A 16,477-nucleotide genomic window follows, 5' to 3' on the forward strand; every position below is an offset into this window, starting at 1 on the left:
CCCGCCTAAAACGCAAAGAACCTCTACAAGGGCTCTTCAGTTTCTTCAGAAAACTGAGGTGTTTCAGTCTGCAAAACAGGCAACTGTCCAGCAAAAACATGCATTTAACAGATGCATAGTCTTTAATCTTAATAGTCTAAATGAAGCGACTTGAGCCTTAATAATTCCGAACAGCGATATCCGACTGGAAAAGGGTGTATAGGGCGATTCCTCACTTCACATCATGAACTACTAACATTATACGGACCAGTCACGTTACACTGGTGTGGTTTGCGATGTTCACTGCCATGGTTGATGTTTGGATTACCGTATCTGCATATTCCTCCCACAGAAATCAAGACTGTGTAGCTCCACATGGTGTCCAACTACTAACCTGAACAGCTGTACTCTGAATTCTTGGCACATCGGACTGCTCAGATTTTCATTCTGCTTCTTCGAACTATCCCTTGGTATAGTTTTTTTGGGTCTTCTGAGTTTGTTGGCTGAGATGGCACCCTCCAGTTCCCTTTAGTTGATAACGTCGTCTACAGCTGACTTTTAGTGATGCAGTTTTTATCAGTGTTACGAATGGACAGGTCACTGACATGGCATCGTATGATCACTTGTTCGAAGTCCGTAAATTCTTCTTATGTGCCATCACAGTATCAAGAATCTTTTGAAGTCTGTGACTGAATGAAAAATGCCGTAGAGTCACTGAACTGTTTATTACAAGGCATATGTAATACGATAGGGGTTTCAAGGTTAGTGTGATGTCTTCAAGAGATAGTGACTTTGAACACACAAATTATCCTTTAATCTTGAAATAATAACCTTGAAACCACAAATGCCAACTATATGTAGATCATACACATTTAACATTTCATCTCTTGCATTCATTAACTTCTGTAACTTTCTATCCAGTCAAACAAACCATTCACTTGTGCAGGGCAATCTTGAAACATGCGACTCAAGATGCGAGACATGTTGTTGAGTGGAACGTCTTGGAACTGAGTGGAACTTCTTCAGATGACATTTCATAACAATGATACAACCTATACAAATCACATTTCACGCGCCTCCAAACGTTCCTTGTCACCAGAATAAATGCAAAAAGCAGTTCAGATTTACAACATTTTTTAACCTTTATCGTAATATTCATTATGTTTACATATTGTTATAAATTCAGATTAATAATTTATTATTGGTTGCCAACTTTTATTAAATAACCTGTAATGTTTTCAGATATTTGCTACGGATGTATATGGAAATTTCGAACAGTCCAATTTATTCTATATTATGGAAGCTGAAGTTCTTATAATGTAAATTGTAAAGAGGCATTTAAAATTATTATTGAAATGAAGAATTAATATTTAATTGTTTAGCCTATAAACACAAAGACTGATGCTTATCTTTCAGAACATAATGCAATTATTAATCTTCGATTTATTGTATATTTTTAGATCTTTAATTATCGTAATTCACAATGCACCTCAACTACTTTATAGTTTGCGATAAGGAAGTTGAGGGAATTTCAACTTGCAAATTGAGGGATCTTCTTCGCTCAGTTTGCAACATCGCCACTTCCATAATATTCTTTACTTCCCGTCAGGTGGGAGTTCAGTTCATGGCAGAGATAACAAAGGACATTCAGCAGGTACGCTTTAGTTCATTTCGGATTCGGATTGAGCCGGCTTTTATTGGAAAAATTTGGCCCCAAAATATTTTTTTCTTAGTCCTATATTTTAGTTGTTTTTCTCTTCGCTGTTTAGACAAATCTCATGAAATCAGTTTGGAAACTAAATTAGATTCATGTAATATTTATTAATTTTTTTTCTCCTAAAATTCATGCGGAATACTGGCACAGAAATGATAATGTAATCACATCGCTTTAGCGGTGTGTTTTATGACTTGGAGGACATAGCGTGATCTCGTGTTTGTTTGCAAGCATGGAGTTCACTTCTTGTTGGTTACATCTCCAATAAACAGCACTACAAGCCTTCAATACGTGAAAGGGATCATTCAATTCCAATAATCGTGTTGTAAGTAGCCCACTAGACAGGTAGTTGCATCACTGGCACATCCAGCTCAGTGGTTCTAAATCCAGAATCCTAAATTACTTGGATTTTGGTCATTCAAAAATTAAATGAACAATGAAACAGAAATAGTGTTTTTCTCTCTCAAAAACTCCCCACCCACAAAAGGTTGGTTGTAATGACAATGCATTAATACTATGGGTGAACCAAGGATTAGATCAGCCCGAAAATTTCACTAATGATTAAACTGAGTTTCATTAAGCAATGGAAATGACCCACCGCCTAAATTTTGTTTGTGCATTTAATTTTGGAACAGGCGAAATAATTATGTTCATCCTCATAAATGGACAGTACATACTCATTGAAGTATTGCTATGCTTTATCAAAAGAGCAAATGATTGATCCATTTTTTAAAGTTTCGACTTTCATTTAAAATATCAGAGATAATAAAGATTATAATATCAAATAGAAAGAAGTGATTGACCTTTCTGACCGATGAAGTGAATTACAACTAAAAGTCTTCACAGACCATTTCTATTATATAACATAAATGTTTGTTTTCAAGTAAGTTTGAACAATGCAATTACAATATTTGCTTTAAAATTTATTAATGCTTCGAAATGTTAACTTTTTATATTTTATAGCTTCGACGACAGTAGCTCAATCAGCAGTGGTATCAGTGATACATTTGCAGAGCTTAGCACAGATGACAACCTTACGGGATCCTCCCTCAGTTCCGATACTAATGTGTACGGAAGTCTGAAACGAACACCACGGACCATCACGCCGAAGTTGTCGCTAGCCGCTGGCGGGGAGCGTAACGGCAACCGGAAGATAACGGCGATTGGATGCGAAACTCAAGGAGGAAGTAGCAAGATTTCCGGGGGGAGATCATCCAGTAACGTGAAGAAAACTGACAGCTCTATGCAGACGGAGTCGAGTGCGTTTCATCACATATCGTCGAGCGCCTGGAAGAAATACCTGCAGCAACAGCACGACCATCACTCGAGGTCAACGCACGAGAAAGGGAAAGAGAGTGAAAGTGGAAAATCTAAAGATAAGAAGAACAGCAAGGTGGATGTCGTCCCCTCAGGTAAAAAAGGTGCGGTCCATGGGAACGTGGAAAAACACATCGAACCTCACAAATCCAAACACAGAACGATCGGATCGAAGCCAGAGGACAGCAGGCACCGGGCCGTGAACGAGGTTGACAATATCAGTGATAAGAGCCTGAGAAGTGCCAGAAGTAACAGCCCTAAATCAGGCAAAGGCAGTTGCGAGTCTCTCTCTACTCAAGTAGCTCGCGGCAATGGCGAGTCAAGGAAAGGACAAAGCTCTCGAACAGCCGTTGCTACAGCAACTAACCCAGTCCACGCTTCTTCCAAACGTCCTCCCAGCACATCGAGCGTTGTTTCTAATGGCAGCGGCAAAACTACTAGTTGTAAGGTGTCTACAGCTGCGGGAAGCAAAAAACCTCCTCTCGATAAACACTCCGAGTCAGGAAAAGGTAGCGACTCTAGAGACTGCGATCCGAAGGATAATCCAGACATGCAACGACCTCATGTTCAAATATCGGCCTCATCACGATCCGCAGTATCTACTGCGCCGTCTATCGGCGGAAGCTCAGGACCGCCTACTGCGGGTAGCAGCAACGGAAAGGGAACTCTGGAAAGAAAAGGGAAGGTTAAAGTGTGTGCTAATACGCAAACTACGGTGCATGATCTGTACATGACAACTAACGCACCTCATTCAGATAGTGAATACAGTTCTCTAGGACGTAAATGCCCCCCGAAGCAATATTTCATGACTTCACCCACCATAGGCCTAAAGGAACGAGTGTATGGAAGCCGCTCTATGCTTAACGGATCACCTACTCCTATGTCTGATTACGTGTTATTACCTGGGATACACACCACCTCTCGTTCTTCCTATGGACCTCGTCTATCAGCTCCTTTAAAATCCAGCGACTGTGATAATTACGTCACCCTAGATCAAAGTTCCTCCACTGTGGTGTCATCTGTTCCGAGTCCTTATTCATGGCTTCGGCACAGTCCCAGTTGCGGAACGTCTGTCGCTTCTGCTCCAGCCGCTCGTCATTGTAGTGCTGGTTTATTAACCGAAGCAGAAAGCATGGAGTCCTTGTCCTCAGCTACATCCAGCATACATGCTCAAGTAAGTAGAATAATTTCCTAATAACTGCATGTGTTCAATTAGTGATCATTGTTTAGGTAAATTCAATAAGTGCTCGGAGTATTGAATTCCCCCCCCCCCTCTTAATGTTTAAATAATTTTGACCAGAGTTGCAAATGAGTCGGTTGTTCTTTCCCCCCACTTAATATTTAGGCTTGCTTTCAATTTTATAAACACAATACTCAAAACGAGTAATTTTGTTCTTAATATATTGTGCAATAAATAATTTTATGAAATCTCTAGTTTCTAAGTGAGGAACGAGTTATCTGAAAATCTTTAAATCATTTTGAAAAAAATTTAATTACATTTAAATGTTCTGATATTTGTAAATCTTTGCGGACAACAGCATGCTTATAATATATTGTAAAGAATAACTGCCCCAAAATACAGGAGATAGATACTCCGTGTTTCACATTAGAAATGATCCTTTAAATTTGAAGGTGTTAAAATTATCCAGCCGACATAAAAGCAAATAAAACGAGATTCTTTTCAGCATTTGTAAAATGCACTTTTAAAAAAGTGCCTTACATGATGTATCGCATTTTTAAAAAATTACCCCACCACCGAAAGAAATTTTTATCAATGCCTATGTTTTAGTTCTTATGTTTTTTTGTGTTTATCTTCTCTAATTTTCATTGAAATTTCACCTTTTTGTACACATTTACATGGATATTTTGTTGAGAAACTTTGAATTATGGTCCTAATTTTATTCAAGTAAAGCTCTGTACTTCTACGTGTGGATTTAACTTTTTTTTTCTTTTTTTTTTTTTTTTCCACAATGTATTAAACCAAAACGATAATAGCGGATACAACTTAGACTAAAACAAGAATCAGATTTTTTGAAGATATAATATTTTAAATCTTACATATATATATTATTAGTCCATATGTGAGGAGAGGAATCTTTTTTTTTTTTTAAGAAAGAGGGGAGGTGTTAAAAGTAGATTTTTAATGTGCAAAGCCACACCAATACCTGTGGCGTGGCTTTGCACATTAAAATTAAATGCATTGCTGGGAACCCATTAAAAAAAAAAAGCCATCGACAAATGTCATACATCAAATTTTCAACAAAAAGGATAAAAAGTTGAAGGAAATGGAAAAAATTAAATAAATATAGTAGTCTTGAATGTTTTTTTTTTTTTTTTAAATTTTATCTTTCTTAATGTGTAATTTCCAGTTCGATTTAAATAGCTAAATCACGCTGCCAACACCCTGTTAAAGGATACGGAGTGTGAATAAGAATTCATTGGTATTGAAATCGACTGATTAGGATCATATATAATAAATACATAATCGTAAATTTTTACAAGTGAAACCTCCAGGGACTAGACTCGCCATACTTTGTGACAGTAGTAATAACTTATTTAGACTTTCATACGTTCTGGCTTATCATTAATAAATACTCCCTAAACTAGCAACAACATTCTATGATAAAATCATATAATGTAATATCTGGAGAAAAATATGAATAGTGATGCTATAAATAACGATTAACAGTTTGACTAGTCGATTTAACGCACCATCTGTATGCAGCATGCGGTTCAGCTGTCTTTTATATTGATGATTTGAAATTATGATTGCAACAACTTTTAAAGGTAATAACCAAGTAATGGACAGCATCTCACCCTTTTGCTGGTCTGATATTACCATTTATGTAATCATGGATATATGTGTTATTTTTCCTTGAAGGCTGAAGAGATAGTTACATGAACATATGAAAATACAAAACTAAGATTTATCTTATTTGTATTTGGCTAACAATTAAGTTATGATGATGATTCTGCTTCCTAATAATCATATCCTTAGCTGTTTCGATATTGTCTTTCCGTTTCTAACAGAAGGAAATCGATAGTTTATGTGCATTTATCAGTATGTAGGTTTTATGTAATTTCTTATGCATAAAAAAAACTGGCAACTAAATGATTTTGCCGTCAAAATGAATGTTGCTGTTTGATTTCTTGTATTTGTCTGTTTACACACGACTACCTAGGCTGGTACCAGTGTTTCTTCTTAGGTAGTGACATACTTTTTCTTCAGCCCGAACAAATATAAGATATCCCACAAAAAAGGATACTTTTGCTCATGGTGAAATTTCTTACGAATAAATTTCATTAAAATTAAGAATCCAGGCAAGTCGTTAGTAAGGGAAGCAATAGGGATATATATAAATTAAGCTAAGTGTTCTTTCCCAAGGAGACGGCAATTAAAAGATTAATTTATTCATTAATTATGTATTGTACTTGAAGCAAATGATGTGGACTCAAGGAAAACACCTACAATACAGGATTGCCAAGTTGGCAATGAACTTGATTCTCTCGGGGCTGTCGGTGGTAAAAAAAAATAAACGGATGCTGCTTCTCAAGGTCCCTTGTAAATGAAAAACTTACAAAGATGAAATGATGTTTTACTGTTGAAGATAAATTTGCAAAATGAGGTTTTGATGTGTATCATGGATTGAAAAAAAAATACAATATGCAATACTTCAATAATTTTGTTTACTAGTAAAGTGCACTCGTTTCTATTCTAAACTATTACATAAAGAAGTAATTTGTAAAGTTCATGTTGTTACCACAGATGAGTTTGTCTTCTTACGGAAAGTTAATAAGGACAAGAACTGACCGATTAGTTATGAGAGTGAAATTTGTGTAATGAGCCCTATTGGGTAAAGAAAAAAGTAATTAAATTGCCATTTCTTGAAAGGAATAAGAATGCATCGTGACATTTTTTTGCTTAGTAAAAGCATCATGCAATAGACAATAACATTTAATTTTCTTTTAAAAAAGCTAGTAAAATGCTACGATATTGATCAGCAACTGTTAGGTGATATGAAAACACATGCATAAAGGTACCGCTCGATCCATGGTGAGATTCACCTCCAAGAACAGTGGTACCTGACAGATTTATTACATTCACATTAGAGTATTTTTACTGATTATTTATTAGTGTCATATGTATTCAGAAGTAGCGTGGGTGATTACGAGACAAGGCTTCTTTAAAATAGTGTTTTTTTTTTTTTTTTTTTTAATAATTTTAATAGTTACCAATATATTTATTACAATTTCATATTATAGATATAAAGCATTCATAAATTATCTTAATATTATATCTAAATGACGTCAAATTATATTTATAAATGAGAAAAATGCGCCGAAACTTGTGCAAAAAAAAAATTAAATTAAATCCTGCCTTGATAATATTATAATTTGTCTTTGGTGGAAATCTACGCAAGTACGGTATTGTGTAATTTTTTCGAGAATCTTTTTCTCATTTAAAAATAACAATAAAATTTATTTCTTTAGTGTTTTATTACCTGCGTGGGTGTACTATAATTGCGATAATCACCATGAAGGAATTGACATGTTTTCTTATATATCCTAAAACAAAAAGAACAAATTTTTGTTCTATGTGTGTTTATCAGAAATTTTCAGCCCCCTCCCCCACCTCGTCGTATAATTTCATGAAAGGCGTTAAAGATTTATTTATTTTTTTATCTTTTTATAAATTTTTAAATCTGCTCAAGTCGACACCAAATTCTGTGTACTCTTTTGATATCTATGTTTTTGTCACCGTTGTAATACAGTCTACTTAATGATCTTTTGTTCGAAATAGCTCCTCCCTTTATTTATTATACCTCCAGCTTTATTATGCTCTTAATGGCTCATGCAAGTTCTTAGGCAAACCTTATTTTCCACAAGAATTTATTATTTCAATCATTCACCGACAGGCAGTTGCAGTAAGTCTGACTTCACAGTTCTACAAAAATTACATGTATGGCTGCATTTCCCCCGAATACTACGCCCTAATAACAAACCAAGTGGACTGTAATAAAGTATAATAGTAAGAGCATACTAAATAACTATAGGCGCATATAATACTTGAAATGGGGCCATGGTGGTTAACAAATAAACCCATAGGCTGCCATATTGTGATTGATTAGCTCGCGCGATTAACAGTTATAGAATCCGACATCCTAAATATCACTGAAAGATGGAAACTTTATGGAGAAAACAAATCCACGTCACGCATCAGTGGAGTTTCTCATATCAGAAGTGGAGGGTGTACATAGTTGAAGAGGAATGTTCTGAACTGCCTCAATTTGAATGGATGAAATGCTGTACACAAGCCATGTATCACCACAATGTATTATGCTCGACTTGTGGTTCAGAGCTCGCTGTGATTGGACAGTAGATCATATTTGAATTATGGTATGGAATGAGAAATCACGATACATATTCTTGGGTTCAGATGGACATGTGCGGGGATGTTTATGCTGATTTGGTACCAGGACTTCTTGTTGTAGCGCCCAGAAGAATGAACAGAATATTACACTGACATTCTGAATGCCATGCGACGCTTCTGCGGAAAACAGCCAGTTGAATATGTACAATAATAGCGCAAAGAGTAAGAATAATAGTTTGGGAAAATCGGAGCATAAGTGGTCACCTTGAATCCTATAATCACCTTTAGGACGGTGAGAACATCAGTCAAGATGAAGAACAAACATATTCAACTTCACAAGAGTGACTGCTGCCATTTGGCGAAGGAATACACATGGATATCACTTCCATTATACTGGCAAACAATTTTTATTTCGTTATTTATTTTGTTAATAACTTGAATTGATTTGAGTGAGGCTAACTTATATTTTAAGGTGCTGAATCCAAATCTGCAATTAAAAAATTTCTTCGTGTAACGCTTTTTCCCATAGATATGTATGGAGGAAAAAGTGGAGATTTTGGATTATTTAGCCACTGGGTCACTCATGAGTTACTAATGTAGCATAAGTTAATGACTTTTCGGGAATATGATTCATTATTTGAACTCCACTGTGAACACCTTTTAACATAAAGAAATATTACATCTCAAGTTTGGAACTTTTTACTTGCATTCAGACACCTTTGAATTTATATCTGTCACGCTCAAAAGTTATAAGCGCTGACTCGCATTTGTTACTTTTAGTACTAGTTCGTTTGTAAACGTTAACGTTTATAAACGAACTTTACAAAAGCTGATGTTTGTAAAGGATACATCACTCAAGCATTAGGGAATGCATAAATTTCATTACTTTTGGTTCGAAATAGGAGACCAAGAAGGCAGAGGGCGAGTGCTCGTTAATTTGGCATGTTTCATAACATTTGACCGAATGGATTTAGGAAAAATAATATATATTTAGCACATTTATAAACAAACTTACTAAAAAGTCGGAAATAATGCGATCCCATTCAGAAGCGTGTGATAAATAATGAGATCACCGGAATTTCTCTCATCTTAAAACAGCCTTGAAATTCCAAGAGAGGGAGATCCTTGTTTGAATCTCGTCTGCACGTTAAAATGACGCCACCTTTCAAAAGCAGCTGACATGTAATATAGGCCTAGGAAATGAGAAGGGAAGCACTTTTACAATTTTTTAAAATTGATTTCTGACGTTAATTCACCGCTTATTTTATTAAGTCTTGACGTGACATTAACATGATTAATATTTACATATTATAAATATTCTTATACATTTATATAAGATTATTTACATATAGTATAGTACAGATGATTTATATATATAGTATATCTTCGGTAAGAAATGTACTGAGTTTTCCCAGTTCTTGGAAAATCCGTCAGTTCTGCTGGTAATATTTCTTTCGTGAGATTGTCATATCTTCTTCAATAACTCGCTTAGATTTAGAAAAGCATTTTCAGACATAGGAATTTGAATATTTTCAAAATTCTTGTGATTAAAATATGCAAATTCTTCATAAAGGTTACGATTAAATTGCTGCACTATATGCATTTGTGATTTTATTTTGAAATTTTGTGTATGTTATTAGTAATCATTTCTTCATGAATCTGTTATTGAATTCTAGTCCGTTTATCTTCAAAATTAATTTCAATAAACATATGGATGTTTATGATTTCTGAGCATTCATTTGCCATTGTTCCATTTTGCTGCAAGAATTTGTTCAAAATTTCTTGACCTTTTTGATATGCTTTTGGAATGTGTATTGATTACGATAGCGGTTACGATTGTTTCAAAACGGATGAGAGATTAGTTTGGACTTCTGGATTGTTAAACTTAGTAAAATTGCAGTCAAAATTTTTCCCCACTTGTTTCCCCTAGAACTGAAATGTACTTACTTTACTTAATTCGGACCACGCAATTCATATGCAGGTTTGATTCTTTAAGAAAAACGGTACAGGAGTTAATAATTCGAAAAGAGTTTATCTGTGATATTTCACTTATAATTAAGTTCAAAACATAGAACTATACATGCATTTGGCTTGGTGCCTTGTTGTCAAAGCGATGAAGAAAATCCATTGTATTCATTGTGCGGATTGCAAGTTCCACGAGTAGTTACTAATACGTTTTTCATACCGATATTTAGAATTTGTTAAAACATTGCCACAAAATTGCGCTGTGCATCATTTCCAGTTGTTGACGTGCAGTTGACTAATTCCGTTAATGTTAATTAACGTTAATTTACATTAACGTAACTATTTAATAACGTAATTAAATTAACGTAACTATTTGTTACGGAACTAACAACTGAATATTGATCATGAACGTTAATGCCCTACGTTGTATCTCTATGCTGAACATTTCCGCATCTTTTATTTAATCACTTAACATATTTTTAAGACGACTTCGATGGAAAATCAGTATTTGAATTTGCAATAGTTCTGAACAATTGCTGCAGATTTCCTTGTCCATTTATATTCTTAATTCGGTCACGGCGTTTGCTTTTCTGTCAACGTTATCGATATGCAATTTCATTATCGAATCAAATTTATTAAGAAGTGAAGCCAACTACACGAAGTTACCGTGATCAATATTTTCGTTGAGTAATAATGTGTTACTTGGCGCTTCTATAGTCGAGCTCTCGCTTCCCGATCAGGTTTATCGTTTCAGTTATTTTCAGCATAATTTGAGGATTTCGCTCTGACTTTTTGGTTTGCTTTCTTGTAAATACACTCAACAGATCTTGTATTATTTTTAAAGTAATACACGCTTCATTACTATATATATCAGCTACACATTTCATATTCTGTGATTCGCTGATATGTATTTAGGATGATTTACACCGAATGCAATATACGTAATTATCCGTATCGTCGCAAAATGCTACACTAAATGACCAAACTCGATTTTCCATTTCAGTATTATGTTAACTGATACTGGAGTGCGCCATCTAATCGGGGAAAAAAAAAAAAAAAAAAAAAAAATTGTCCCAATTTAATTTCCCATTAAAATTGGAGTGTTTTGGATAGAATTTGAAAAAAAAAAAATAAACGATATTGTTTTAGACATTAGAAATAATCGCTTTCGTTCATTATCTATACTTTCATCGGATGAGAACGACAATTAAAAACAAAAACTTTTGGATTACTAGCAGAATATTCTATTTAACAGCTCTTTTGGATTTATACGTGGAAATATCAGCGCATTATGAAGTTTGATTGAATGCCTGAGTAACGTCGGGAGTATATTTCTATTTATCATTAATGCTAATGATGTTGACGAAGAACTTTGTGGTGCAGATATATTTGGGACTGCGAGCAACCAATCGTGCATCAATATTTGCATCCAGTGGTGATGGCGGCGACAGAGAAGAATCGCTAATGACATTCACAGTTGAATTATCGTGTGATTGCAAAATGATTTGTGAAAGTACACGTATTAATTTCTTACATCCTTGTGATTCGGCTTGTTATGCAATTGAACAATACTGAACAGCAGAATGTTGAATCTCGGGAGATACGACGTCACTCTCGTTGCCGTGGGCCGATACCCAAGCACGTTCATTACTTGGTCGTGTGTATGTTTCGCCTCATTTGCCGCTGGAGGCTGAGAAGCATTTTTATTTATGATCGTATCTTGTGAATTAAAATGACCCTTGAATGAATTTAAAAAGACATCCATGGCGCATATTTCGACCCAATTCTCATTACGGTACACCGGAAAGTTTCCGTGCTTTAAAATTTAATATTCGTTATTATTTATTTATTCATTCCATTTTGTCGTTGTTGTTGCAGCAGATCCTTTCGTAGTGCTGTAGGTAGGGGTTCATGGGTTAACAAATGAAGAATATTCATTCATTATTCTTCCTGAGAGCCTCCGTATCTCAGTCGGTATAGACGAAGCCCTTTGGTTGGAAAGACCTGGGTTCGATTCCCGTCCATGACGTGAGGAACCTTTATCTGGTCTTTCTCGACTAAATGTGAATTAACCGGTCTCATACGAAGGTGGAAAGTTTTTTTTTTTTAATTATTATATATTATCCCGGTAATTCTGGTTTTTACATCCGTCAATACAAACAGATCCCGTGAACATACACACACACACACGGATCTGCAGTCATAAATACTTACGACAAGGAAGACAACGGGAAACCACCTTGCTTCATATCTCCCTAGTAATCAGCTGCAAGTCTCTCAGAAAAAAGAGAGAAGGCCACAGGATAGGATAGAATTCTTCCTAAACGAGTGAAGTCTCTGACGAGGATAATGTTAACCTTTTAGTAAGAATGATGGATGACCAAAATGTTCATCTGCAGTTTAAAAAAAAAATTAAGTTAAAAAAAAATCGAATTTTATTTCTGACTTTATTAGCACCGCCCGAAGAATGACATTGCATTTTGATTTGAATCTCATTTGGGGAGCGAGGAAAATTTTTTAGATCGTTTCGACTAATATGCGTTAGCAGTTCAGCATGTAGGTCAGTGTTTTCCAACGTTTTTGGATCATGCCCGTCTCAAAGATTTCGATGCCCCCCCCCCCCCTGGCATAATAGTCAGCCAAGTTCTGAAAAAGTATAATATAAATATGTACTTCAAATAAAAAAGGAATATAGGTAAAACTGTTTTTAATTTGACTTTCTTCAATGAATATAAATTTTATATTACACTTCGTATATTATAAAACATAAATCGAACTGAATCGGGAAAATAAAATCCAAGTTAATGCGATCCTTAAGCTTGATGTCTGCTGCAAAGAGTTTTTATTTGAGGTACTCATTTAGTCATTTTCAATCTCAAATCCCCCCGGTTTCTGATATCCAGATGATTTCTCTTTTTCAGTAGCAAGTCATTCACAGCACTAAAGCCACATTCAGCTAAATGTGACGACGGGAAGGGCAACAGTATTTTTTTTTTTTTTTTTTACAAAACTAGTTGAATTTCGGTATTTCGTTTCTGTCTCGTCAGAAAGCCATGCCATTGTTCCTTTTATGTTGAATAAAGTTCTAATAGACTCATCATTTTGCTTTTCTGAGAGTTATTCTTGATACTGTATTTATGTTGACTGCTGTACTAGTGATGTCAGCTTTTTTTATCGGAAAGTCAGGGTTGCAACATCGACAATTTATCGCCGACAATGGTGAGTTTTTTTGAGTATATCGGTGATGAGGTGACGAATGCAACGTCATTTTCTAATTGACCCCCAAAATATTCAAATTGCCCATGTTGGGAAACACTGAATTGTAGGCGAACATAGCTGGCGGTTTGCCTACTTGATACATTTGTAGAATAAAGCTGTTCCTCACCAGCTTTTCTCATAAATACGTGGAAAACCATTAGGTTGCTGTTTTGTGGGAACAGCAAAACTGGAATATGTTTGAGAAAAGGTGGTGAGGATTTATTTCTTTTATGAAGTATAAGAATGTTTTATACATTTAGTAACCAAAATAATAGAGAAATCGTTGTGATACATGCAGTCCATTAGAAACATACGAAGCAACACATGACAGTCACCTGATATAAATAAGTGGTAGATCGCATGCCTTACGGGTAGGGAGAGAAGGTGCGTTTCAAGTGTATGCATAATTATTATTATTCGTGACACTTCCAAGGAGTCCGAAGACTCATCGCGGGAGGACACCTACTATTATACAACTGTCTCCACCACTACACCGAACCTCTACTACCAATCACCTCCATCAACGCCAACTAACGCCCTCCTCCACCACAACCAGTATTTTTTGTCTGTAAATTGCATGTGTTCTGATGGACCGATTTGTCTGTATGCGGGATGAAAAACCTGGGTTTCGTATGAGATCGGCTAACTCACCTTCGATTGAAAATCGTCCACATAAAGATTCCTCCTGTCGCGACGAGAATCGAACTTGGGCCTATTCCAATCGAAGGACCCAATGTACCGTTGTTCTTCCAATTGCGCTACGGAGGCGCTCGTGACTGATTGCTGAGAATAATAGTGGAAGATACACGGTCTCTGGTAAAGAGTATATTGGAAAATGTTGTTCGACTAAGACAGTGAGCACGAGCAATAGTGACTTAAATACAGTATACAGAGAACAGTGTGATAAGAAGAGAACTTCAGCGCAGAGTAGCTGGTGCATGTGAGAAGCAGATAAAGGGTTGATAGGATTCAAGTCCAATTAGACGAGCTACAGTTGGTCAGATAACACTATGGGGGGGGATATCTTAACTCCTGAAAGATCTCGCACACTCTCTCCTAAAAGGATAACAGTAGAGACATTGAGAGTATACGAAGCCTATCTAACAAAAATGAACTGCAGTTAAGGTTGGGGAACAAACATCAGCACTGGATGCTGGAGAAAGGTTGCGTGAAGTGAATCCCAGTTCTCGTTATTTTATCGTACTGACAGCCGGATATGGAATAACACGAAGCCGTGACCGTCGTATTTGGCTCAACAATGAAAGGGGTTAGTGATGGGGTGACAATTTAGGTGAGTTTTCCTGATACTCCTTAAGACCAGTAGGGTGGTGTAGCCTACCTGAACATTGCCAGTAAGTATTGCCATTTCCTAATTTGATGGACACTTCCACAAGAGACTCCATCATAGAGTACATGTAGTCCAGGAATGATCATAAGAATGCATAGTTGAATTGGCTGTCTCACTCACTCGATCTGAGTCCCACTAAGCATCTTTAGGATGTGGTGGTAGAAGATGTTCGTGAGAGTCAGAGCTCAGTTATTCTGTCCGTGGCCTGAAAGAGAATACCCACGTTGTGTTTCACTGCCCCGGCATATCGAGGCTGTTCTGAAAGTCAACCTAGTAGTCCGAAATGGTGATGTGTCTCGAAGAAATTGACTACTCAGCGCATTTTTTAGCTATACGTCGATTTCAAGTTTTCGTTATTTGTAGTTTGTTCTGTCTGATACTGTTCACATAGACTCAAGTGAATTCCTCCAAATTCATTGATTTTTGGATATTGGATTGTTAATTACCCAAGTAGGTTGTGTTATTTTATTAATAATGCCAAGAAAATACAGTTAACTGACGAGATTCTGCTTCGCAGTGGGAGTGTTGGATGGTCATTTTCCTTAAAACAGGTAATAGGCATGATTACGAGACCTTAGTGCTTCGGAGGTGATTCTAGTCAACTCGAGAATGTACTGATTGGAACAGTGTCCCGTAAATTCGGGCCATGAAGCTTCAATATCAGTGCCAGATTATCCATCAAGTACAATAAGCTAGTGTTTATACATCAGGGACATGATTTGCAAAACATCTTTTGATGACATAATAAGGATTTCGCGATTTGAAACCAAGGGACAGATTGTTTTAAATAAAATATTCAATATAATTATTTATAATAAACGCATTCTACTTCGCACGTTTTGTTTGATAATTTATTCAAAATATCTTTTCTGACACTGGTCACTTTGCTGGTGTCGGAATATGTGGATTGTGCATGTTCTGAGGCCGATTCACTTGTGAGGGATAAAAACAAAATTGCTGCTTCTTTCTGCGAGTAGTCAGTTTGACCTCATGTTTGCTGTAATTAGAAGTGACTACTTTATCAAAATGATTTATAATAATTGATGGTTTTGTATCTTCAACAGCTGCATTTCAAATTTTGTCTAAAACTATTGAAGATGCGACCTATAGAGCTGTCGCAGAGGAATGGGTAGAAGAAGAAAAACAAAACTTTGGGAATTTTTTTTGCGTTATTTTTCAAGTGCTTTGTTAATTGGAGTTAACGCTTCACATTGGACTGGCTGTATCCTGTTTAATACTCCCTGTCGAATAAAGCTAACGAATCGATAATACTCTACTTAGAACCGGAGTTAAAACAGGTTGAATTTTGGCGTTAATGATTCTTGAAATAAGAGTAGTCACTGAACTCGCTAGAATACTTGCCACTGCCGTGACTCTTGATTACATCAGATGAGCTATTCCATCTGCCTTAGTCGATTAAAAATAAGCTTTTCTGTTGTTTTTCTTTTCTCACTGAACAAGTTTCCAACACAGCTAGCAGAGCAGCAAGAAATCAACCTTAATTTCGAGTGAAGTTCAAGAGATT

General features: G+C 36.0%; 1 protein-coding gene across 1 annotated transcript in view; it reads left to right on the forward strand.

Moving 5' to 3' along the window:
- The window catches only part of LOC150099051 (neuron navigator 2-like), a 636,174-nt gene that overhangs the window by 242,749 nt on the left and 376,948 nt on the right, over window positions 1-16,477 (forward strand). The window contains exon 13 of the mRNA XM_090405801.1: window positions 2,657-4,184. Within this exon, the coding sequence (XP_090261927.1) occupies window positions 2,657-4,184 (1,528 nt within the window). The remainder of the gene's footprint in view (window positions 1-2,656; window positions 4,185-16,477) is intronic.

Source organism: Typopeltis vanoorti, chromosome 15 (genome assembly GCF_054136105.1).
Source record: "Typopeltis vanoorti isolate ZY-2024b chromosome 15, IOZ_Tvanoo_1.0, whole genome shotgun sequence".
Taxonomy (NCBI): Eukaryota; Metazoa; Arthropoda; class Arachnida; order Uropygi; family Thelyphonidae; genus Typopeltis; species Typopeltis vanoorti.